This window comes from Podarcis erhardii, assembly GCF_964252035.2.
Source record: "Podarcis erhardii genome assembly, chromosome: 2".
Classification (NCBI taxonomy): domain Eukaryota; kingdom Metazoa; phylum Chordata; class Lepidosauria; order Squamata; family Lacertidae; genus Podarcis; species Podarcis erhardii.
Window position 1 is genome coordinate 79,665,052 of NC_138498.1, and position 25,330 is coordinate 79,690,381.

The window sequence follows — 25,330 nt, forward strand, 5'->3', positions numbered from 1 at the left end:
TATTCCAAATACTCACTTTTAAGATTATTCAGTACCAATGATTTTCCATTTTTCAAACCATATTTACTTACAACAGTGACTGGAACTGGCTCTGGTTACTCAGTGATGGGAATATGTTCAGCACATGCTAAGATGGCCTTCTCATAACCTGTGTATTCTTTGTTTCATAAAGAAATAGGTTGTGAAGCTGAGCCTTGGCACAAATTAAATTCTGCAGCTGGTCAAATGACACTGAAGCATGCCAATGTAAAATTGCAGTTTTAGCACAGAGATCACCCACAATTCGTTAGCTGTGAAAAATGCTATAAATAAAAGAATTTATCTGTAATTTTGGGATCTGCTGTGAATCAAAGTTCTTTGATTTAAAATTTTGCACTGTTGCTATGGTGTTTAGATAATACCACATGGCATATATTAATAACAGATTTCTTGAAAATAACATTTGCAGTTAATTTTCTATGCCTTCTCTCAATTGTTCTATTTCACTGAGTGATGTAATAAGATCCCCCACACCCCTGCTCTAAAAGCGTACAGAGTGTATCTCTACAATATACGTTTAGCGAGCAGCTGCTTTAGAATGTGTTAGAATTGACAACTTTGCCATAGTTTCATTCAAAGTGGTGTTGCCAGCTGGGAGGTATCAAAAACACAAAAAAATGTGTTTAAGCAAATGAAAAAGGGAGTGTGACCCTTTTGACAAATGGATCGCTACTAGGAGAAGCATATTTTTTTTTCTTTTTTAAAAAAAGATCTTTCTGGCCAAGTTTGTTTGATGCCTTCTGTAATGGTTCTAAGGGGGTTGCTCGTGCGTAAGTTGCCGCCACTCCTGGCTAGGTTGCCTGGTTGAACCCTTTCTCTCTGGACAGCCTTGCACTCGTGGCTGTCTCAGTCGCTGGCAGAATCCGTCAGTGGGCATTTCTTAAACTTCTTCCAGCAAAGAAGTTCTTTGACGCCAAGTCTCCTCCTACTCTCCCTGCGCGGAAGTCTTCTGCGCAGGGAGGGTGTGGGCAGCGGGGGACCCGTGCTCTCCCCACTGGTCTCCGGTGAAGAGTCCTGGAGCCTTCTCTCTGATTCCCCCATCTGCCCCCCTTCACCCCTGGTGTTACGCTGATTTCCTTCCCCAGCAGATGGGCTGCCTCTCTCCCTGCTGGGACCCTCTCCGGCATTGCTCTGGAGCCTTCCCTCCACCTCTGGCTCCGATGGCAGTTCCCTGACACCTTCCCTGTGTATTTTTTTGCCCAATATAATAATACAATTTTCTTAGCCATGGGGTATAGGTATTTTGAATCAATGAAGAAATACTCATAAATCTTAGGAGGCTCAAACAGATGTTTTATTTTTTTTAAAAAAATAATATTTATTAAATTTTCAATAAGAAAAAGGTTACAAAAATGATAAAAGGAAAAAACAAAAAATACAAATTACAGAAAAAATAAAAGCAGTTAAAAATAAGTCCCTCTTTCTATATCTTACAATTCATTTACTTATTTTCATGACTTCCTCACACCTCCCTTTTTTGTATTCCAGTTCAGATAGTTAATTCAGCAAATCCTTACCCTCTTTGTTTTATCTTAGCTCTTTATCTTCACATATTATAACTTTTCATCTAATATCAATCCATTTTTACATATTCCTGTTTAACTTTATTACTAAAACCGCTTCGTTTCATTCCAACATCATTTTAACATTCAATAATTTTACAATGTTTCTGTAAATAATCTTTAAATTTCTTCCAACTCTTCTCCCTGGTCTCGGATTCTGCCAGTCATTTCCGCCAATTCCATATAGTCCATTACTTTCATCTGCCATTCTTCCAGGGTGGGTAGATCTTGTGTCTTCCAATACTTTGCAATAAGTATTCTTGCTGCTGTTGTGGCGTACATAAAGAAAGTTCTATCCTTCTTTGGCACCAATTGGCCGACCATGCCCAGGAGAAAGGCCTCTGGTTTCTTCAAGAAGGTATACTTAAATACTTTTTTCAATTCATTATAGATCATCTCCCAGAAAGCCTTAATCCTTGGGCACGTCCACCAAAGGTGAAAGAATGTACCTTCATTTTCTTTACATTTCCAGCACTTATTATTGGGCAAATGATATATTTTTGCAAGCTTGACTGGTGTCATGTACCACCTGTATATCATTTTCATAATATTCTCCTCAAACAGATGTTTTAGAGACGTTATTATAGTTAGGTTTATTCAACTGACACATTATATGAACCTTGAAACACCCCTTATTACTAGCAGTATTTTTATGTAGATTTATTCATCATAATGAAATATCAGTAGTAACTCTTAAGTGTACATATGCTTACTGCAAACATTCATCCCAAGAAAAGTATTCCCTTACCAAATTTTACCGGTTAAAAAGTGTGACAGTTCCATGTCCTTGTCTCTTTTCTTACTAATTAAGGCAGAAGCCTTATTCTCAGTTAACTTGACATGGACAGGGCTAAAAATCCCAGAGGAGTTTAAGGGACAAACAAGATGAGATGCCATTCACACAACTAGCAGTTATGGTAAAGTCCCCTCCCCCCCCCCAATTAGGTAATTTGTAGGTCTGGGACTCCTAATCCATACTGGGATTGTTGTTGGGGGGTGGGCTTTACCCTTTGCACCCTCACTGTTGTCCCACTCTGGTTTGCGGTCCCTGTGCTTGCTATTTGCGTTGGAAAAAAGTTTTCAGATAGTGCAAGTAAGAGCTTTTCTTCCCATGCAAATAGCAAGCACACGGATCCCTACTTCAGATTGGGACCTCAGATTGGGACAAAGAGTTGAAGCCCCCAGCCCCTGCCAGGGTACCAGTGCAGATCTGAAGGCCTGCTATTTACTTTTACAAAGCCATTCACACAATTGATTTGTATGAATGATATCTGATCTAGTTTGGCCCTAAGTGCAAGACTCTGGGCCAAACACTCTCCACAGTACTTTTTCATGAAAATTAAATGACAATCTATCATTTACTTAAAACTGAGCACATTCTTGAGTGCTGTGCTTCAGTAGGATTTGGGAAATCTACAAAAGTATATTTTGTTTTGTTTTGTTTTTCTAGTACAATCTAATAACTTTTAGGTGGAACAGTTGTGCTTTTAATTTCAAGTGGAAAATATTAACCAATGTTTTTGTAGATATTGCCAGACTCTTTATGGATGAATTTGGCAAGTTAAGCACTCATATGGTGTTCAGCACTCCATGATATAGAAGTGTATTGGGCAGAGATTTGTATATATTTATATTCTCTTCATGCTGTAGAATGAAAATTGTCTTTCAACCAAAATGAATATATATTATAAATATTAAACCTTCAGAGAAGTGTTGTTGTTTTTTAAAATCGAACTGGCATAGCAGTCGAATTCTGAGTTGTTGTTTTTTGGTAGAAGAATCAGCTAGTAAGCAATATATTAGCCTGGATCATAATATTATCAGTTCAAACACAACTTCAAATTGGGAATTGTTGTGTCAGCTGGCATCATTTACCCCAATGCATTGCTTAAGGGTTTGAAAAGCACAAGGAATGACTTTGTGATTCTTTCTCTGGCTTGACCATGATTTTGACCTTGAGCAAGGACCAATGATCATTTGGAGAATGGTTGGAATGGCCGCCACATGACACAAGAACATTCTTCTGCTGCTATTACTACAATAGAATTTGTCAACACCACAACATTCTTCTGTATAATGTGCAGTATCTTCATGCCACTACTTTGCTACTCCAGTGCTACATTGTCAGAAACTGTTATGGAGACACTCGGTAAGATATAGGAAAACATTGCACATATTACAGTGTCTGAGATAAGCCGTCAGGCGGAGGTCCAGTCAAGTGGTTTCTGGGAGATGTAGTATATAACATGAGTCACAGGGAAGCCATAAAATTAGATACACAAAACTGATCATCTACATTTCCGTATTACTTCATCCATGTTATGACTGTTCAATTATATTTTACTGTCAGAAGCACAAGGAAATAAAAGATCCAGAGCCAGGTAATGTGGCCTCCCCTTTTCAGTTACCATTTTTGTTTTTTCATAGGTTAGGGGCAGTGCATCTACAGAAGCCTGACAAGCTTTTGGTTTTATTTGGTTTTATTTATTGCCCTTTTGTCCTCTCTTCATTCAGAAAACTTGGAATGACCTATATGGAGTTTGCAGGCTGAGTTGTTGCAGTATTATGATCATAAACATTCCATCCAAACACTGAGAAGGCCAAGAACTGCTTAGCTATAATGGTGCAACAGCATTATCTGCCTTCAGGCTATTATTTTGCTTTGTACCTGCCCATTCCCTGTGTACGTTAAAAGTATTGTGCAAATTGAAAAGGTATTACATACTTGTGAATGAAAATCTACAATGTTTTATAAGCCTCACTCAAAGGGGAAAAGTTGAGAACCTGTTAGAACCTGCAAAGTAAAGTTAGATGGGAGCATCTTACTTTGAGAGCCTTATAATTCATAAGAATTAGCTGCCAGTGTTTTGCTCTCCTGCATGCTTTTCTTGATCTGATAAACAGAGAACATAATTTAAGCAATGTGTAAAGTCCCTCACAACAATTTGCACAAGTAGACCGATATCTCAATATTTTCTGCAAACAAAGGTAAATTTCCCAACAGATTCCAATCAATTTTCCATTGGCCTTGGCCAAAGATAGAATCAGAAGTGAAAAATGAGGTGTATCCCTTCTTCAGTGCTACTGTTCTCCACTGTTCTGCTGAAATATCTTGTAAACAATATTAAACTAGCTGGACCAATAGCTTGACTTTGTACCAGACAGCTTCCTGTATGCCCAGTTGCCTCATCTCACTCCACTTCAGCAGAGCTGCCACCATGGCAATGAATCAGCATGACTGGGGAGTAGCAGGGAAGGAGGCCTTGCCCACCTTCATAGTGATGATAAGGGAAAAGATCAATAAATGGTGTTGCTGTGGGCTTCTCACCAGTGTGTGGTCCCTCAATCCTGCCTGTAATTTTGTGCCCTAAAAACAAATACACTCATTCAACTGTGGCAGGGAATAAACAGCTTTTGGAGACACCAGAGGAAAGCATCAAAATTATACAGGGAAGGGTCCAGTGTTTCGAAAGAATTTTCTCTGTTCTGCCTGCCATTTGTATTAACTTGCTTCCACTATTTTTTGTTCCTTTTCCAACTTCTGATTTTTTTGTTTCTTTGTGCTATCCCCTCATTGAAATAGAATCCTAGTGTTGGTGGGAACCTAAAGGGCCATTCGTTTACCCACTTGCCAATTCAGGAAATCCCATTCCTACAACACCCCTTCATCAGTGCAGCCCCTTTCCCCCCTCACATTATGCCTTGGGGAATAGAAATAAAAAGGCACGTAGTTGTTACAGCACTATTCGCTTCCCAGAAAAAGCACAGAAGTTCTGTGACAGCTGACAGCCGTACTCTCTCCCTTCCAACCACTGGGGAGTGTAGCTGCTGCAGTGCATAGCTATGGCCCCTGTGATTGTGGTTGTCACTCCTTGTCTTCGGTGATGAAAGGATGAGGGAGAGGATGAGTCCAGATACTGTGCTGTGTTTTCCTGACCTGGGAAGCACAGCAAGGGCAGCAGAAGGAGAGCAGACAGGTCCAGCTTGCGTCCTTGCTGATCACCTACGGGCAATTGCTACTTGCCCCAGGCAAGATACACACTGCATGGCTTCCTTCAAGGAAGGGGGCTCAACACATTGCACGATTCTCCAAACTTCTAGATGTGATCTACACTGAACTGAGCAAAGAACACACAGCACACGCACCTCTTTAATCAGCAGGGTTATTGGAGAAGACCCATAAGGAAAATTATTGTGGCTTATGTGGTTATAAGAGTGAATAAAAGGGGAGCCTTTTCATTCAAAGTGCTGTTGGATTCTGAGTTACTTGGAAATGTAGCATTGGCAGGGAAAAGTAGAGGAGCCTGCCAATATTAAGAAGGCCAGCTTGTTAGAAACAGATGCATTGCCAAAGAAAAGTGTGTGTGTGTGTGTGTGTGTGTGTGTGTGTGTTTTCATGGCAGTGTGGAAATGACCACCCTTGTTACATACTTAACAAAGCCAGATTAAATAATATACAGTGGTACCTCAGGTTACATACGCTTCAGCTTACATACGCTTCAGGTTACAGACTCCGCTAACCCAGAAATAGTGCTTCAGGTTAAGAAATTTGCTTCAGGATGAGAACAGAAATTGTGCTCCAGCAGTGCAGTGGCAGCAGGAGGCCCCATTAGCTAAAGTGGTGCTTCAGGTTAAGAACAGTTTTAGGTTAAGAATGGACCTCTGGAACGAATTAAGTACTTAAACAGAGGTACCACTGTATACAGATACTGCATTTTTAATTTTTGCATTGTACTGACTACATCAGTACATTTTAAAATATAATAGAGACTGCAGCCCTGTTCAGGTGTTCTTCTTCTGAACATGCATATGGGAGGAAGAGGAATCATGTCCACTCACAGCCTCTGGCCCCACCATTTGGAGGAAGGGTCTGAAAGGGCCTATGAAGTATAAAGTGCATATCTGTAGGCTTTGTCTCAGCAGTCACAGCCTAACCATGGATCTGTTACCGTGGGGACAGAGCCTATGCATTAACAGTTTGTAGTCATGTAGACCCTTTCCCAACTTCTACTAAGCAAATATAGGGGGCAGGGATGGAGCCAGCAGCTGCTGCAAATGGTCACAATCTTGCTCCTGTCTCTGTGCATACTCTGAAGAAAGTTTGAACAGGATTGCAATGACCTGACAAAATAGCATTGGAGGAAAATATTTCTGATTCTTCAAGGTTGCCAAAGAGATAAGCAGCTTATTTAGTTTAACAGTGACTTGTTCCTACAAGAGTGGTGAGAACTGCAAATGAAAATAGCAAAGTTCTAGCTTCATGCAGAATTCTCTTCCCTGTGTACATGTCCCTCTTGAGGATTTCTCCAACCTATGCATTTCTGTAATTCTTCAGATGCTGTAGTGTAAGATTTCATTTTTGCCTGGAATCTCTTAATTGCAACTTTCTCAAATTCAGAAGAGCCCTGCTTATTGGTTGCATCCCCAAACTCACTGTGAGTAAGGCCTAAGGGCACAGACTTCCTTTGGCAAAGGTGGACCATGGAAGAAGGTAGGACGTTCTAAACAAAAAGTACACTTTTGTACTGCTCTCTACAATGTAGATCCACCATTGTTTGTTTGTTGAATACCGTATTTTTTGCTCTATAAGACTCACTTTTTCCCTCCTAAAAAGTAAGGGGAAATGTGTGTGCATCTTATGGAGTGAATGCAGGCTGCGCAGCTATCCCAGAAGCCAGAACAGCAAGAGGGATTGCTGCTTTCACTGTGCAGCGATCCCTCTTGCTGTTCTGGCTTCTGAGATTCAGAATAATTTTTTTCTTGTTTTCCTCCTCCAAAAACTAGGTGCGTCTTGTGGTCTGGTGCGTCTTATAGAGCGAAAAATACGGTACATATCATTGTTTGTACATACAGTGGTACCTCGGGTTAAGAACTTAATTCGTTCTGGAGGTCCGTTCTTAACCTGAAACTGTTACCATTTTAGCCAATGGAGCCTCCCACTGCTGCCGTGCCGCTGCTGCATGATTTCTGTGCTCATCCTGAAGCAAAGTTCTTAACCCGAGGTACTATTTCTGGGTTAGCGGAGTCTGTAACCTGCAGCGTCTGTAACCCGAGGTACCACTGTACCTCAGGAGTGTGTATGTATGTGTGTTGTGGGAAGTCTACTAAACTGGAGACCCAGGTTTCCTAAGTGGGGGCTTGAGCCAGAACTTAATATAAAAATATCCCTTAGATACTGAACCCAAACCTAGATGCTGACCCAAGGCTTACACATATGTGAGGGGCAGATGAGCCCTGTCCCTTGCTCTAATTGGCTAGGACTTTAGGTCAGGGCTAGACTTGATTCATCTCATGGTGGGGAAAGCATCAGGTTTGCGATGCAATGGCAACAATAAATGTAGCTGTGTGTCACAGTACTGCACTAGTGCAAAAATGTGAGTTTTCCTGTTTTCCAAGGACATCAGTGGCCACTAGGTGACAATGTTGATCCAGCTTACGAGCCATCCATTGCTAACGGAACATATACTAAACTCGAAGAAAGCACTTTAAGGTCTCCATGTTTAATTATCCATGTTTTGTCTGCTCTGGGGAATTCCAGCTGCTTTTTCCTTCCAGCTTTTCTAAAGGATGTTATTCCTTTCCAATAAATCAGCATTTTATACATGTAGAATGGTACAAAATTCACTGCCTGCAAGTACTGATACTTTTTTAACAGCATTTTGAAAGAATTAAGAATTGGGGGGGGGGCAATATAGTTGCAGTTGGAAAGGCCTTTCTTGCATCCCCATGGCACAGTTGAGATCCCTAAGCTTTCTGCTCAAGACAAAATAGATGGGTGATAGTCTCTCATCCCAGCACAGGTAGAGCATGTGCTCAAACTGGGTGGGCTGCTTGTACATCTGGGAGAAGGAGCTGGAGGAAGGAGGTACAGGGCAAGAGGTGGGAAAGGAAAGGAGCTGGCTGGAGCTGAGCTCTCTGGTCACTTCCACACAGTTAGCACTTTTGTGTGGATCTCTCACCCATTCATGTAGATGCTTCTGTACATCCCTCAAACAATAAAGTGCCGCTTCATAACCCACACCCAAGTATGTGGGTGCATTACAATAAATAGCAATTGCACGACAACTGAATTTGGATGCTAGGTGTGGTTGTAATCTGCCCTGAGCCATGGGCACTGCTAGAAGGATGTCCTGGCAGGCTGGTTGGTATAGTGTCAGGTAGCACAAATTGGTTGTCAAATTGCCACAAAGAAGAGATAATTAGGACTGATTTCTGGACATGTTAATTGATAGAGGAAGGGAAATGCTGCAGACAGAATGATACTCAAGGTTGCTCTGCAGTAATATTTGGAGTGTTTTGCACAATTCTCGCCCATTCTCCGTTTTGCTCCACGTTAAAATAATCACATCTTAATTAGGCTGGCAAATGATGTGCACAAGTGCAGCTTGGGAAATGCTGGTCAGGCAAGTGGTGGGGCAGCATTGCTTTCCCTTCAACATTTGGGCTAAAATTATCCCAGGTTGCCTTTTTGAACAATCTGACAACTCACTGGTGCGCATCCAGCAGTTAAAAGCTGTCTCTTCCCTTGCTGTGCTATCAGGAGCCTGAGGCTGGCTGCTCAGGCACAAACATATGCTGCTGTTTTTCACTTTTTGATGGTGATTGGGTAGCTTCCACACTTGTAGGGCTTCGTGCCACATCATCCATGTTTCTTTTATTGCCATTTGGCCGAATTCATATTTTTACTTGTAATATTTATTAGATTAATAGCTGGTCAGGTCTCTAAACAGAAGGGAGAGCCCCACATAAATTTTAATTGACCATCAACTGGGAGCTGCTTTTGATCATTTCCACACAAGGCTGAATTTGATTGACTAAAATCTGCTGACTACTGGCCCGAGTAATCTAATCCCACTCTAATTAAACTGTCTTCCTGTTTGTTTGTTTGTTTGTTTGTTTGTTGTATTAATTATCCAATATAGTGTAATTTCCTTGTCTATGCAGTGTTCAGGACAGAATATTAGTTGAGAAAATGCTTTTGAAATGTCTTTTTTAAATCATTCAAGTAGGTAACTGAAATATACTCAGAGTCGCAAAGTGATTTCATGCTCTTTATTCAGCTCATAGTGGTGAGGAGGAATGAATGAATGTCCCCTCAAAGTATCTGCTTTATATACATTATTTACACAATGGGCTGCACATGATTGGCTAATTCCAGGATTCTACTGTAGGCCAATCAGGTTGTGGATTCACTTCTATCTGGAGCATGATTGGGTGGTTCCTGCTAACCAATCATACTGCTGCATTGTTCTAGGACCAATCAGACTGCTGCATTCTGAATCCTATTGTTCTAGGACCAATCAGACTGCTGCCTTTTGGAGCCTATTGTTCTAGGACCAATCAGACTGCTGCAGTTTGGATCCTATTCAACTCAGTACATAACACCCCTCCCCTCTAAGTTCCAGTCCTGCCCGGAAGGTCGCATTCATAGTCCTCAAGGTACGCCGGTGGCCTACGTGTGCGTTGCGGCCTGGGGTGTTCCCTGGTCCGGGGTTCAGGTTCTGGCTCGTGTTCCAAGGATGGGGCTGTTTGGTCTGGCGCAACCGGCTCGCTCAGTCGTGGTTCTGGTTCCGGTGTCCTTTCGGCCTCGCGGGTCCTCTCTGTATTTACTGATTCTGCCTCTCCTGCTTGCCCCTGCTGCTCTATGGGCCTCACTGCCCCACTGTTCCCTTGGGACTCCTCTGACCTGTCCTCCTCCTCCTGGTTTTCTCCCGGGAATCGTCGCCGTATCTGGTCGCAGTGGCGGCGCCAGCATTGCCCCCCATCTGTTAGCACCTCGTACGACACGGGGCCCGTGACCCTGGTGACTGTGGCAGGTACCCATGCAGGGCCTGCCCCAAAATTCTTTGCGTACACTGGGTCCTGGGCCTCGAAGGTCCGGGGGTTCCTGCCTTCCCCCACCACTACCTCATCCTGAGCTCTATCGGGGTGAAGGCGGTCCAATCTGATTGCAAGGCGCCGACCCATTAGTAGTTCAGCGGGGCTCCGGCCAGTCGTTGAGCTGGGGGTGCTGTGCTGTGCTAGAAGGAATGTGGCAAGGCGGTACTCCCAATCCCCTTGCGTCATGCGGCGAAGGGTGTCCTTGGTGGTCCGCACCATGCGTTCTGCTTGGCCATTGGTGGCAGGGTGGAATGGCGCCGAGCGGATGTGGCGGATGGCGTTCTGCACTGTGAAGGTTTGAAATTCTCCTGATGTAAATGCAGTCCCGTTGTCTGAGACGAGAGTGTCAGGGAGCCCGTGGGTTGCAAACAGCCTGCGTAGTACCCGGATGGCTGCGGACGTAGAAGTGGACGGTACCAGTGCGACTTCCAGCCATTTGGTGTAGGAGTCCACCACTATGAAGAATGTTTTCCCCTGAAAGGGGCCAGCGAAGTCCACATGCAGGCGTGACCATGGTGCTCGGGCGGACTCCCAGGACTGGACTGGGGCCCTTGGGGGATCTGGGCGGGATTCCTGGCAGGCCTGGCAGTGTTTGACCCAGGCCTCTATCTCTCCGTCGATCCCCGGCCACCACACATAACTCCTGGCAAGGGCCTTCATTCTTACTACCCCTGGGTGTGTCTCGTGTAGGGCTGTGAGGACCCTTTTGCGGAGGGGCTGGGGAACAACGACCCTGCTTCCCCATAACAGGCACCCCTTGTGGGCTGACAGTTCATGTTTGCGGGTTGTGTAGCCGGCGAATTCTGGCCCGGGGCTGCGGCTGGGCCATCCCCTCCACACCCAGTCCAGGACCCGGGAGATGACCCTATCTTTCTTGGAATGGTGTGCAACTTCTTGTGCCTGAATGGGGCGGTCAGGAAGCAGCTCCAGGCTCATAACCTCTTGTGCAGGTGCTGGGTCGGGGCCTGTTTCCGGTAGTGGTAGCCTGCTGAGGGCGTCTGCATGGCCCATCGCCTTTCCAGGGCGGTGAATCAGTGCATACTGGTAGCTGGCAAGGAAAATTGACCACCTGAGGACGCGAGGAGACAGCACTTGGGGGGTCTGCTTTTCGGGGGCAAACAAGCCAAGCAACGGCTTGTGGTCAGTCACCACGGTGAAGGGCCGCCCGTACAAGAAATCATGGAATTTTTTTACTCCCTTCACGATTGCCAGACCCTCCTTGTCGATTTGCGAGTAGTTCCGCTCGGTTTCGTTGAGTGTCTGGGAAAAGTATGCTACCGGTACCTCTCTTCCATCCGGGAGTTGGTGTCCCAGGACAGCGCCGATGCCATAGGGCGAGGCGTCGCATGCTAGCACCACCGGCAGCCTCTCGTCGAAGTGTGCCAAGACCGAGTTTGAGACAAGCAAGTCCTTGACTGCCTGGAATGCGGCCTCCTGGCGCTGGCCCCACACCCAAGGGGCCCGCTTGTCCAGGAGTCTGTGTAGGGGCTCCGCTACCGCCGCCTTGTGGGGAAGGAAGGAATGGTAAAAGTTCAATAATCCCAAGAAGGCCTGAAGTTCAGTCTTGTTCTTGGGCGCTGGGGCATCACAAATGGCCCGTACCTTGTCCCCAGTCGGGTGAACCCCTTCTGCATCCACCATAAATCCCAGAAAGTCCACTTGAGGCACTCCTAGTAGACATTTTTCCCGCTCCACCTTGAGACCCGCCATCTGGAAACGGTGCAGAACAGTGCGGAGGCGGTCCTCAAACTCCTCTGGTGTGGGCCCGGCAATCAACACATCATCAAAGAAGGGGGTGACACCAGGAATCCCTTTAAGGAGAGAGTCCATTAGATTCTGGAATATGCCTGGTGCCACGCTGACCCCAAATTGCAGCCGCTTTACCCTGAACGCTCCTCTGTGCGTCACAATCGTCTGTGCCTCTGCTGTGGCCTCATCTACTGGCAGCTGTTGATATGCTTGGGCCAAGTCCAGCTTGCCAAAAATTTTCGACCCAGCCAGGGTGGCAAGGACATGGCTGACCACTGGCACTGGGTATGCATGGGCCATGAGGGCCTTGTTTATGGTACATTTGTAGTCTGCGCAGATGCGGACCGAACCATTAGGCTTGACGGGTGTGACGATTGGGGTTTCCCAGGGGGCATTAGGCACCGGCTCCAGCACTCCTTGCTCCACGAGTCGGTCCAATTCCTCGTCTATACGGGGTTTCAGGGCGAATGGGACCCGGCGGGCCTTGAGCCTGACTGGTCGTACTGCGGGGTCAAGCTGTAGAGCAATGGGGGGGCCCGTATACTGTCCCAATTTCCCATCGAAAACCCCCGGGAACTCCTTGCATATGGCGTCCACGTCCACTTGTAAGCTCATGTGGTTCACCCCGGTGATGGCTAGTCCCAGTGGTCCAAACCATGCCAACCCCAGTAAGCTAATGTAGGGGCCCTTGACCACAAGCAAGTCCAGTTGCCGCGTCCGCCCTCGGTATTGCACCCTGAAGGTCCCCACCCCCATTGTGGGGACCTTACGTTTCTGGAAGTCCCGGAGGGTGAATGGGGCCGGCCTGAGTTTGGGACCCCCAGTAGGACACAGTTTCCTTAAGGTCCTTGCCGAGATTATGGATAGAGTTGAACCCGTGTCAAGCTCCATGCGGCATGGGGCCCCCTCTATCTGTACCTCTACATAAATTTTCTCTACGTTGGGGTGGGGCAACTGGTATACCTGGAAGTCTGTGAGCTCCGTCGAGTTGCCTTGGTGCGTTGGGCCCCGGGACCTGGGGCTCTTGGATTGGTCATCTGATGCCTGGCTTCGGGTGGGCCGAGCCCGACACACCCGGGCGATGTGTCCCAATTTTCTGCACTGCCTGCACTCTGCGTTGCGGAAACGGCAGGTCCTCCTCTCGTGACTTTCTCCACAGCTTGCGCAGTTCCCTCCTTCTCGTCGAGGCAGCTGTGGTATGTGGGCTGCTTGAGTGCGCTGCTGTACTCGGTGCACCTCCTCCCTGTCGGATCCCGAGTCGTTGGTGAGGTCTTCGTGGTGGACCCTCGGTTGGGACGGCTGGCTCAGCCGTGCCTCTTGCGTCGACCTCTCAGCAGCTTCCGTTGCCAGGGCCTCCTCCAGAGCGACCTGGAACGTTAGGTTCTTCTTAGCGTAGAGGCGTCGTTGCAGCTTCTCATCCTTCAGGCCACCGACGAGGCGGTCACGAAGCATGTTCTCCAGCTCTGAGAAGTTGCAGAACCGGGCAGCTTGGCGGAGAGAGGTCACAAACCCAGTTATGGTTTCCCCAGGGGCTTGCCGCTTTGCGTAGAAGGCATTTCGACGAGCCACCACTGAGGGCTGTGGCGAAAAGTGCCCCTTCAGCTGTTCCATTATTGTTTTGTATGGAACAGTAGCAACGTCTTCAGGCGCAAGGAGAGCCCGGGCGATTTCAAATGTCTCCTCTCCGCAGACGCTGAAGAATATTGCCCTCTTCTTGGCGTCTTCTTCATCGGTGACCCCTTTGGCTTCTAAGAGGAAGGTGAAACGGGAGGCGTACGCTTCCCAGTCTCCAGATGCTGGGTTGAATGGCGAGAAGCTGCTGTCAGTTGCCATTCTGAGTTCCTTGTGTCCCGGAGCTGAAGCCTGGATACACGGTGCGAGGCAGCGGTGCGGCAGGTGGCGGTGCTGCGGTGCTGTGTGTGGCAGTCAGCTCAGCGGGATCCCACCTTCGTCGCCAGTGAAATATACTCAGAGTCGCAAAGTGATTTCATGCTCTTTATTCAGCTCATAGTGGTGAGGAGGAATGAATGAATGTCCCCTCAAAGTATCTGCTTTATATACATTATTTACACAATGGGCTGCACATGATTGGCTAATTCCAGGATTCTACTGTAGGCCAATCAGGTTGTGGATTCACTTCTATCTGGAGCATGATTGGGTGGTTCCTGCTAACCAATCATACTGCTGCATTGTTCTAGGACCAATCAGACTGCTGCATTCTGAATCCTATTGTTCTAGGACCAATCAGACTGCTGCCTTTTGGAGCCTATTGTTCTAGGACCAATCAGACTGCTGCAGTTTGGATCCTATTCAACTCAGTACATAACAGTAACAATCTATACAGAGTCTACATGGAGTACTAAAATGATCATTCCAGGGATCAGTAAAGCATTGCAGAAAATGTATATCGTCTTAAACTAGTGTCTAATTAGTAACGTGTCATGTTTTCAATCTTACTCTATCTCTTTTTATTTTATTTTAAATATGAAGCTAGTGAAGCATGAACTGATCCCTATTACAATTCATAATACTGTTGCACTCCACCCCAATCTCCAAGTGGTGCAAGATCCCAGGGGTTCCAATGCTTACCCATGGCTTGTGTTTTCTTTTCTGAATAAGGCACAGCGGAGACTATGGATATATGGTTTATTTACACATATATACAACCTGAGCCTATAATGGAGGGGTTCATAGCATTATCATTCCAAAATGGTCTTGTTTCTCCCATGGCTACAGTCTTGGATGCCAGCAGAAATCAACCATGGCTCTGACCTTGAAGAAGCTGGCGTGATATGTTTTTTAGGCCTTGCTAAATCCATTGATCCAGCCCTACACTTACTAATTTTAGAAAGTACAGTATGGGGAGAATGTGACACAGTGTGAGGATTCTTTCTCCCTGCAAATGCGTAACAATATTCTCTCTTGGTGTGTGTTCCCTCCCCCTCACAGAACCTTAGCAGTTCCCCAGTGCTCCTTAGAACTTCTCTGTTTTCTAGCTTCTGCCTTTTGGGGGGGAAAAGCTTCCCAGGGAAAAACCGAGTTTGGAAAATGTGTGATTTCATCCCTGCTGCTTTTATTGAGAAAGTGACACTGCAATACTCTGATGAGAATAGCTAACTTTTCAAATGCCAGTCCCCAGGGCCCAGATTTCAAACAGGGGCACTATTAGAAATGCAAGAGCACATTTCTCAGCCAGAGTAATCATGTCAAAGTTTGACTCCATTAATGCTCCAAAGCTATTCTGTTTGACCGAGAACACTTAGCTTAATTAGACAGTGCAATGCAGGATTGTTGGCAATTTTTAGAAAGTGAGATTTCCCTCCATCAGTTGAGATGAGAGAACTCTAGAGCTGGCGACTAAAAATGATTTATTCTTACAAGCTTTTCCTCCGTGGCTGAGTTGCCTGCATTATGATGGTTAATAGGAAAATATGAAGCATTTGTTGTGGTGCTTCATGATGATGAATGTACAATTCCACATATACTAACTTCAGTGTGATACTTTAAATGATAGGATGTTTTAAATGGTATTTGTGTGAGTCAGGTTAATGTAGACTGCTTTGGAAGGCTTGCCTTAAAAATTGGGGTGAGGAGGAGTATAAAATAGCTTTTAAAATAGCATGCCACAAGGCTGCAATCTACTAATTGTGCAGCTTTTTCAGGCCAGCCAATAATGATTAAAAAGCATAGATCTATATATTCATACCATTCTAAACATTAAGAGAACCAGACTGACTGCTCTGAAGATGTTAGATCTAAATTATCTGTAGAGGGACATTTTCCCCAAGTGTGAATTCTGCATATTACATTATTTTTAAAATAGTGAGACTGCAGTCCTCAGTTCAGCATAACTTACTTCCAGGTAGACATGTCTTGCCATAGGATAGCAACAGAGTAAGTGTCCATTCTGCTGCTGATTACAGATCTGCCATTTTCAGATTAACCACTAAGAATACTTCGATATTTTAAATAGCATGGTTGGCAGAAATGGTGCTTTTTCAATTGTTATTGAACAGAATGGAAAATGTACACAATTAGCAGATGGGAACCTGTTAGCATATGAAAGTGAGTGCATGTGTAATGCCAACAGAGGTGTTTCATGCTATGTAGCCAAATCAGTTCTCAGAGTATAAATCTTTACCATCCCCTCTTTTTTGCTACTCATAGCAGCCATGTTGTGCTGGTACCCACAGCATTTTTATCAAGACTTGAGGACTGGCATCTGCCGCCGCCCCTTGCCAAAATAGAGCATTGGGTCGTTATGTAATGTGTTACGTTTTTATACTGTAAACCACCCTGTGCACTTCAGATGAAGGATGGTATATAAATTTAATAAATAAATAATCAAAACCGCACCTTTCCCGCAAAGGATAGAGATATCAGCAAGCCCTGTAGAATCCAAAGCTTTGTGGAAGTGACTTTAAAAAAAACCTTATGGAAAAACACTCATGGAGAAGAAACCCAGAATCGCCCAGTGACTACTGAGCATACTCAGCGGATGCTGGATGGTGGAATGGAAAACTGGGTAGTGAAGGATTGGGGTATCCTGAAAGACTGTAGTTGGCTAAGGGGACTATCCAGACCCAAGACCCACTGGGATGTTGGTGAATCTCCAGCTCAGCCAGCTGGTCCACATTCTATGTGGATATTAGGGACAGGAAAATGGTATCCACTGCTTTAAGTGAGGTTGCCCATATCTCTCTACTTTTCAACAGTTCTACCCAAAATAGCTGGTCCTTCAGGACAAGATTCCAGTGTCTTTGTAATATAGGCAATTCACCTCCTCCTCCTATCAGCACTGCACTTTTGAACAACTTTCTATTACAAAATGTTTCCCATGTAAACAGTTGTCTAAGAGGAAGGTCTAGTTAAGAAACAAATGCAATCCTTACGATCTTTTGGGCCTCACAGTTAAATCTACTTTTAGCAGATTGAATCAATGACTTTTAAAAAAAAAATACCTTCAGGAAAACAGAGTTAAAATTGCTCTACCTTTTCAAGTATCAAAGAAATATATTAGCCTGAAACATTTCATTAAAAAAGAATGTATTAAAGTGCAAACCAACCATTCCTGGGACATATTTATAATAATAATAATAATTTATTATTTGTACCCCGCCCATCTGGCTGGGTTTCCCCAGCCACTCTGGGCGGCTTCCATAAAAACCAGAAATACACTAAAATATCACAGATTAAAAACTTCCCTGAACAGGGCTGCCTTAAGATGTCTTCTGAATGTCAGGTAGTTATTTATCGCTTTGACATCTGATGGGAGGGCGTTCCACAGGGCGGGTGCCACTACCGAGAAGGCCCTCTGCCTGGTTCCCTGTAGCTTTGCTTCTCGTAATGAGGGAACCGCCAGAAGGCCCTCGGCGCTGGACCTCAGCGTCCGGGCAGAACGATGGGGGTGGAGACGCTCCTTCAGGTATACTGGGCCGAGGCCGTTTAGGGCTTTAAAGGTCAACACCAGCACTTTGAATTGTGCTCGGAAACGTACTGGGAGCCAATGTAGGTCTTTCAAGACCGGTGTTATGTGGTCTCGGCGGCCGCCCCCAGTCACCAGTCTAGCTGCCGCATTCTGGATTAGTTGTAGTTTCCGAGTCACCTTCAAAGGTAGCCCCACGTAGAGCGCATTGCAGTAGTCCAAGCGGGCGATAACTAGAGCATGCACCACTTTGGCGAGACAGTCTGCGGGCAGGTAGGGTCTCAGCCTGCGTACCAGGTGGAGTTGGTTGTCACTGAACTGCCCAGTTTGGCTGGTTACCTAATAGAGCAGAAGATTTCTGATAGCAATAAGAGATTTATTTTATGGAAGAAATTCTCAGGTTAAGAGTGCTGGAAATGGTATCTCTGTGAGGGGAAAATTATAGTTCCCAGGGTTCTTTGGGGAAGGCATGTGCTGTAAACGTCTTGGTTATACTTGAAACATATTGTTTATCATATAGTGTGTGCTTGTCCCACCCAACTGAAACATGTGCACCCCTGTAAAGGCTAACTTGATCACCTGGGTAAATAAATATGTTTTAAACTGGTGCCTAAAACCAGACAATACTGGTACCAAGTATGTTTTTCTGGGGTGACCATTCTACAGATAAGGTGTCACCACATGGAAAATCCTGTTCTTGTTTAACTATCCTCCACACTTCCTTTGGATGGGGCACAAGGAGAAGGGCCTCTGATGAAGACTGCAGGCTCTGGGCTAGTGGCAAGAGGTGGCCCTTGAGGTATTCTTGAACCACATAAGGCTTTATATTTATAGGTCAAAACCAGCAGTTTGAACTGAGCCTGGAAACCAATCAGTAGCAAGTTCAGTTAGGCCAGAATTGGTTGTTATAAGCCTTCTAGTCCCAGTTAGTAATCTAGCCTCTGAATTCTGCCCTTGCTGGAGAACTGTCTTCAGAGGTAGCCCAAATATAAAGAAGTGCAACAATTGAACCTAAAGGTTACCAGAGAATGGGCAACTGAAACAAGTGTGAAGGTTCATGTTGTGTGCATTATTTGAGATTGACAGCTACAGTTGATGGTTTCAGTTTGATACAGTACAGTACTATATAGCCAAATTGTGAGTACCTTTTGATTTTCTCTTCAAATCATTAGATAGGTTACCTAGGGATTTTTGTATTTGGAAACAACACCTCTGAAACAGACACTGTATAGAAATTACTTCATGTAAATCATTTTTTTCCCATGAAAAAGGTGCAAACTTGTGTTTCTACTGTCCTGCCCGCCAAGCTTTAAGTTCTCCTAAGGAGCCCCTTCTTAGTGCCACATTTCTCAGAGCTGCACATTATGTGCAGCCTCTCTTTACTGTGTTTCTGCGTTCTGCAGGCTTCCTCCACCAACAATATGGTAAAGGGCCTTCCTCATGGCGGTGTCCCACTTCTAGAGTGCATCCCCCTCTGAGGTGTGACTGGCGCCATACCCCCTGATTCCAGTGCCATCTTAAAATGTGGTTGTTTTCTCAAGCATTTTGTTGTTCAGAATGTTGTATGTTGCCCCACCACATGGTTAATTGTACTGATTATCCTGTTTCAGTTATTTTTACTTAGGCTGTGTTCACACCATACATTTAAAGCACATAGCTCCCCCACAAAGCATCATGGAGACTGATATTTACTCCTCACAGAGTTACAATTCCCAGCACCCCTAACAAAGTACAGTTCCCAGGATTGGTTTGACAACACTTACATCTCGCCCCAGGTCTTGGGTGCCTATTAATACAGTGTAAAAGATATGCAATGGATTTTGGATAAATCCATTCAAATGTTTAAAATGGCTAAGAATATATCCAGTTAACACACATTCTTTGTTAGCATGCAGATGTTATATACTATAGTCATTCTGTTTTTACCATGACATCCATGAGATATTTGATAGGGTTTGATTGATTTTGCAAGATTCTCATTAAGATTGGCTGCTAAGCATTAGCAGCCCAGGCATGTGAACATAATCTGAAGTCTTGTGTGTGAGAGAAAAATCGGCCACTTTTCTTACAGAATACTAATGAGACCTGTTCTATAGCGTGCAGCCATTTTAACTGTCTTACCCTTTCACTTGTACTAATAAAACACAGAGAGAAATAGTGTGGTGTTTTCAAATGAACATTCCTTAGCTTGAAGTGTACGTCGAGTTCTTATTAACCTTGGTAAAATGCTTTTCACTCCACAGGTAATCCGAAAAAGAAAAATGCTTTGTTCTTTGTAATTCTTTTGCTTTGCGCTTTTGTTCCTACCCATGCTTGGGCTTTGGATGAGTGATTTCTGCTGAACTGGAAAAATGTCTGCTCAGATTCTTTATTACCAGGAAAGAAACGGGGAAAGCTAGTCTTTGTTTTAGTTTGTTGATAGCTCTATGGGATTCTAAATAATAGACCTCTGCCCAGGGAGTAGGCATCCCATGGAAGCATTTGAATTTAAGAACTGGGAAAGTGTGGAGCCAATAGCAGAGTTGGTTAGAGCACGGTGCTGATAACACCAAGTTTACAGGTACTATGCCCATATGGAACAGTTGCATATTCCTGCATTGCTGGTAGTTGGACTAGATGATCCTCAGGGTCCCTTCCAGTTCTACAATTCTATGAAGATGATTTATCTGGCAGTTCCCCATATGACATCTGGGAGGTAGATGTAATTCGTCTATCATGAAGGATAAAAGCATGGGAAAGGGGGAAATTCTCCTCCCTGAGAGCTAGTAACCCGAGTTTTCAACCTGTCTGGAATTTTTCTTACTAGGTGGAACAATGTGTGCATGAACCATGCTACCACATTAACTATTAGAGAGCTATATTAGGGGTTGTCCTGCAAGAGCACTGTAGTTTGTGAACTGTCCTATTCTGCTCCCCTGATATTCCTTGCAATACAAACTCCCTTCTTCACCTTCCATCTGTCATAATGATGGACATTTAGCTCCTTCTTTAATTAGTTGTCTGTTTTATGTAGCATAACAAAGACATTTCTAGCTGTTTTCACATGTACGTGAGAGATGGGTATCAGAAAAAAGTAAGTTGGAGTAAGAATCAAATTAATGGGTTTCGTTTATAGACTTCGGTGTAGCTAAAGTATATTTGAGATAGGAAAATGTGTTGTGGATGCATGCACATGTGTCAGAGTTAAGGCACAAATTTACATATGGTGATTTATATGTATGGTTGGTGATTTAGGCCAGTTTTCAGAGGGGGAGGAGGAACTCTGGCTCTTGTTGTCATGGCTTACTCTGAGCTATTGGGTGCCAGCAGTATTTTCTGGGTCCCATACACCGTTATGTAGACTGGGCCCTCAACTTTTTCCACAATCTTATCCTGAACAAGTGGTTTTTTATGGACATATTAAAGCTAAAATAAGTCTTGTTCAACATATAACATGCCCCTTTCCCACCCTCATATCCCTACTTCTCCATTGCAACCAACTACTACGCCTGTGGGCAAAGTAAGGCACAAGTAGTTGGGTCTCATTGGCACTGTGCTTTGCCAGGTGCTCAGCCTCCCTGTAGGCAAAATGTTTAAATTAAGTTTTATTTTAAAGGGTGGGGCGAGAAGAGCACAAGATCTGGGACTGAACCCAGTGGCCCTGGGCCACCCTCCACTAACGTTCCCATGGAAAGCATTGGCATATGACCGGAGTGAAGTGTCTGTCTGTCAGTATTGCAGCATGTGTTGAGTAGCGCTGGTTGGAATTCTACCCTCTGTATTATGCACTAACTGCAATCTTTGGCCCATCTTCAAGGGCAGCTCCATGTACAACACATTGTGTACAGTTATTGATAATTCTCTGACATGCAAGCAGTCGCATAAACAGAGGGTTACCAGAGCGTGAACACTGTATTTCCCCATTGGCTTTTACAAAATGTTACCACATCAACCTCTAGGCTTGGGCTGATGGGTTATCAATATGGTGATGATCACAACCAGGAAACAGCTCAGCTCAGCAAGAGCCAGCAAGCCCTATGCACTGACCTATTAGCCTAAAACTGTAATAATGGTCCAGATCTCAGAGCCAAGTTGCACCTCTAATTGCAGGATATGCTTTTACCAGCAGCACGAAGGCATCATAAATCAGAAACATAATGATTAAAATAAGGACGCTAAAGTCTTTTAAAGTTGCGTATGACGGTTTTCGTGCAGTGAGCACATTCTTGATGAATTGAATTCCCATCCCTTAAAATGAAAAGCCAATAATAACAATTCTTTTCAGTTTTAATGATAAACAGAAATCATTTGCTTGACCTTTCTTCTCATTTCGCAATCTAACACGCAGTAATCACTAGCAGTGATAAATTACTCTAGACTCTTGCTGTTCTTCTTTTCAGCTGATAAGAAGTTGAAGGTAATGTGTTTGGGATCTCCATGCTGTTGTTGCAAATCTCTACTTTAAATTTAGGCCTTTTTGTAATCAAAACCCACAGGAAGAGAAAGAGCACAAAAATGAAGAGGAAGAGGAATATGTCGCTAAACAAGAAATCGGAACAGAATCTTCGGGGTGTAGAACAAGAAGGAAGCTCACTCCTTCTTAGTTCAGATATTGCTTTTTTGTGAAGTGAAGGTGGAGTGAAGCATCTAATGTCGCTAATCAATGTGTTCCCCGTTTGGTCTTCTAACCAGTTCTTCAAGTACATAATTCCACAGTCGCAATGCCACGGATTGCTAGATAAATTGATGATACGCAGTGCCTGAAGATTATCAAACGCTCCTGCAGGTATTGTTTCCAGATTGTTGTTCTGGAGGTACAGTTCTTGGGCTGAACTGGGTAGAAGTGGAAGAGTTGCCAGCTCTCTGAAGCCACAGTCCACTTTCAGTGGGTTGTGATCAGGTGGAGAGCATGTGCAAAGGTGCGGACAGGAGTTTGCAGATGTGGCTTTAAGGAACAGAAGTATCAGTAATCCTATTCCTTGACTTGTGACCATTCTGGAAGTTGAAATCATGGCATCAGTGCAAAGAAATAAGTCACAGCACATTCATGAATGTTGTACAAATGTGTAGTATTTTTCAAATATTTTACTTTAACAGGAAATAATGCCTCTCCCCTCACCATTCTATACTTTTGCAGCTGAATCAATTGTTCCCATCTCCTATAAGGGGAGGCTCCAGTAACGGCTGATATAGATTTCCTACACTTTCCTGTCAAAACAGCATGAAACTTGCATATAGATAGTCTTCTGTATTTATCACAAAGTGACATGGGTGCATGCCATTGTATACTCTGAGGTGTGCCCTTGCCACTCATTATAGTCTACACATAGGTTTTGCACACTTCAATTGCAGTTTCCTCTCCCATGTAGGAAGTCTATAGCATGTGGGCACCCATGGGGAAGGGGAAGATTACTTTGGAGGGAATAATTTATTGTTTGTTTTACCAGGCCATCACTGAAACATCAGATTGAGGATCAGTTTAACTTTTGATTTAATGTTTTCCTCTATGGAACTTTTTGGAATTATCTCTGGTGGGCATATCCAAGGAGACTACTGCCAGAGTGGGGGAGAGAAAAGGGGAAGGGGAAAAATATTCCTTACTCTTAACTACATCTCTGCTTCCTGTTCCTTATGGGCTATCTCTTTTATAACTAAATACTAACCTCTGAAGGGACAAGAAGAGTCCTTCTCCAAATGTGGATTAGACTCGAGAATCTTGTCTGAAGAAAGCAGATTTCAGGGAGTTGGTGGAGCTTGCTGTTCAGAGGTGGCGAACCTGAAGCTTTCTGTAGACAATTCATAATAATTTTATATATCACACATTTCATATGTAAGCATCACCATCTTACACATTTTGAAGAACAGTGAGTGCAGGAAATGAGTCAAGATGGCAGTTCAAACTAGCATCCCTCTTCTCCATGCACTAAATAGATGTGCCTGCTTACAGATTTGTTGATGGTTGCAAGCTTCACTGCAGTGTTTGGACCAGATAGATTAACATCTTAGAAGAGAGAGTTTTTAGTTTTTGTCCAGTAAACTTCATTTAATTCAAAAGACTGAATTTCCCTGGGTATAAACAGAAAAACCCACACCATGTTTGCAGGACATGTGGGACTGATCTAAATACAACAAAGCCTCACATACAATAATGCCCTGTGGGCTAGTTTTTCAAATTAGGGAAGGGTGTCCTATGGGGTTGGAGGAGGGACACATGGGAGGCCTGAAGATTTAGCTAGGGAGAGGATCCTATGGCCAGTACAGCCTACCATAGGATAAATTGCAGCTTTGTACCCAATTGTATTTTCCTGCATGTGGTTTTAAGACAAAAGCAAAGCTGCCCTGTTCCATTGTTCTTGTAATGACAATGTTGGAAAACTATCCTGTCTTAGCACATGGCAGTGAGCTGTACATATAGACCCACATGCTTACTCATGGAACTGATGGGGAGTTCTGGGTACGGAGGCAGGCAACAAACAGAAATTTTGAGACGCATTCTACTAAGGCCAAGTGGTGGTCCTAGCATGGTTTTCCCTACCCAGGTTAATAGATGTTAAACAGAACAGGATGAAGAAATAGTCACAGATTGTTCCTGGTTCTAGGGAAGGAGGGTATCAGGGAGGAGCTCAGCACCCTGCTAACAAACTTTGAGCACCAGCCACCCCACTTTTGAAAACATCCCTTAATTTCTTGTGTGCTTTTTGATGCAGCAGCAGTTCCTGCTGTGTTCTCCAAAGAGAGCTAAAGACTTATCTGTAGCAAATGAGCAGGAAAACCTTGTGATGCATGAAATGCATAGAACAAACCTTTCATAAGATCTAATTATGTACCATATCATGAATGAAAACGTTAAAGCAAATTAAAGCCATTAATGTTAAATTACCCCCTGTGTTATGATTTATGCATGCTCCAAACATGTTGATTGTGGTTGGTTCGTTTTATAAAGGAGATCAGTTTGTTTATTTTCACTGGAAAAAACCTAGGTACTTTTATCCAAGTGAAACCAAAGTACTTTACACAGTACCATTTAAACTGTCAGTTACCCAAATCAATGGGTTGCTAAAGAAACAGTACTTGATTTGAATAATAATTTCAGGTTATCCTTCTATATTACTCTGGACCATTAATTTTGTTAGTTAACAACCAAATGCAAAACCTTTTAAAATACTGAGATGCCTTACAGTATACAATGAAGAACTTTGCCAACACCATCTTTTTTAAAAAAGAAAAAAGATCAAGAAAGGGAAAAACGCTTAAAATATTCAAACTTTTTCTTTGCTACTATGGGCATACAGGTCCTTTTTAAAAAAATAAACTAAACTTCTTGTGCTTTTCTCTCATTATTTCTGCTATGTGTGGATATACCATAGGGTTCATTTGGACACCATGTCATGGACAGCACAGAGAGCATGAGTGCGGCTACTGCAGAGAGAAAAGATGCATAGAGATACTGACACTTACCTCAAGTCCAAAACACATGAGGAGATCAATCAGTTTACAGCTCTGCATTCTTTTATTTTTGGATTTTTTGAGTATTTATGTTGATTTAGACAGCAGGATTCACTGCACACTCTTCAGTGCGTACGAGAAGGTAGAGTTGGTCAGCAGACTACTTGAGGGGCTTTTCGCAAATCCCTTGGAGAAGCCTTTTTCTGTATGCTCCATTTTAGATCCATGCCATAGTAATTTCTTGCCTTTC

At 44.0% G+C, this 25,330-nt stretch overlaps 1 protein-coding gene and 1 long non-coding RNA gene across 2 annotated transcripts in view; one reads left to right on the top strand and one right to left on the bottom strand.

Annotated features, from left to right (window-relative positions):
• LOC309335527 overlaps positions 1-25,330 on the top strand; it is a 37,669-nt gene that overhangs the window by 3,172 nt on the left and 9,167 nt on the right. The window lies entirely within an intron of this gene.
• On the bottom strand, positions 21,904-25,328 carry GP9 (glycoprotein IX platelet). The gene is made up of 3 exons (XM_081850596.1): positions 25,093-25,328; positions 23,298-23,420; positions 21,904-22,629 (listed from the first exon to the last, which is right to left on the bottom strand). Exon 3 carries the CDS (start codon positions 22,626-22,628, stop codon positions 22,008-22,010), a length of 621 nt encoding a protein of 206 aa, XP_081706722.1. The 5' UTR covers position 22,629; positions 23,298-23,420; positions 25,093-25,328; the 3' UTR covers positions 21,904-22,007.

What these genes read in the sequence shown, in the direction of transcription:
- GP9 (XM_081850596.1), bottom strand. Translation starts at nt 22,628, where the DNA reads ATGGTCACAAGTCAAGGAATAGGATTACTGATACTTCTGTTCCTTAAA.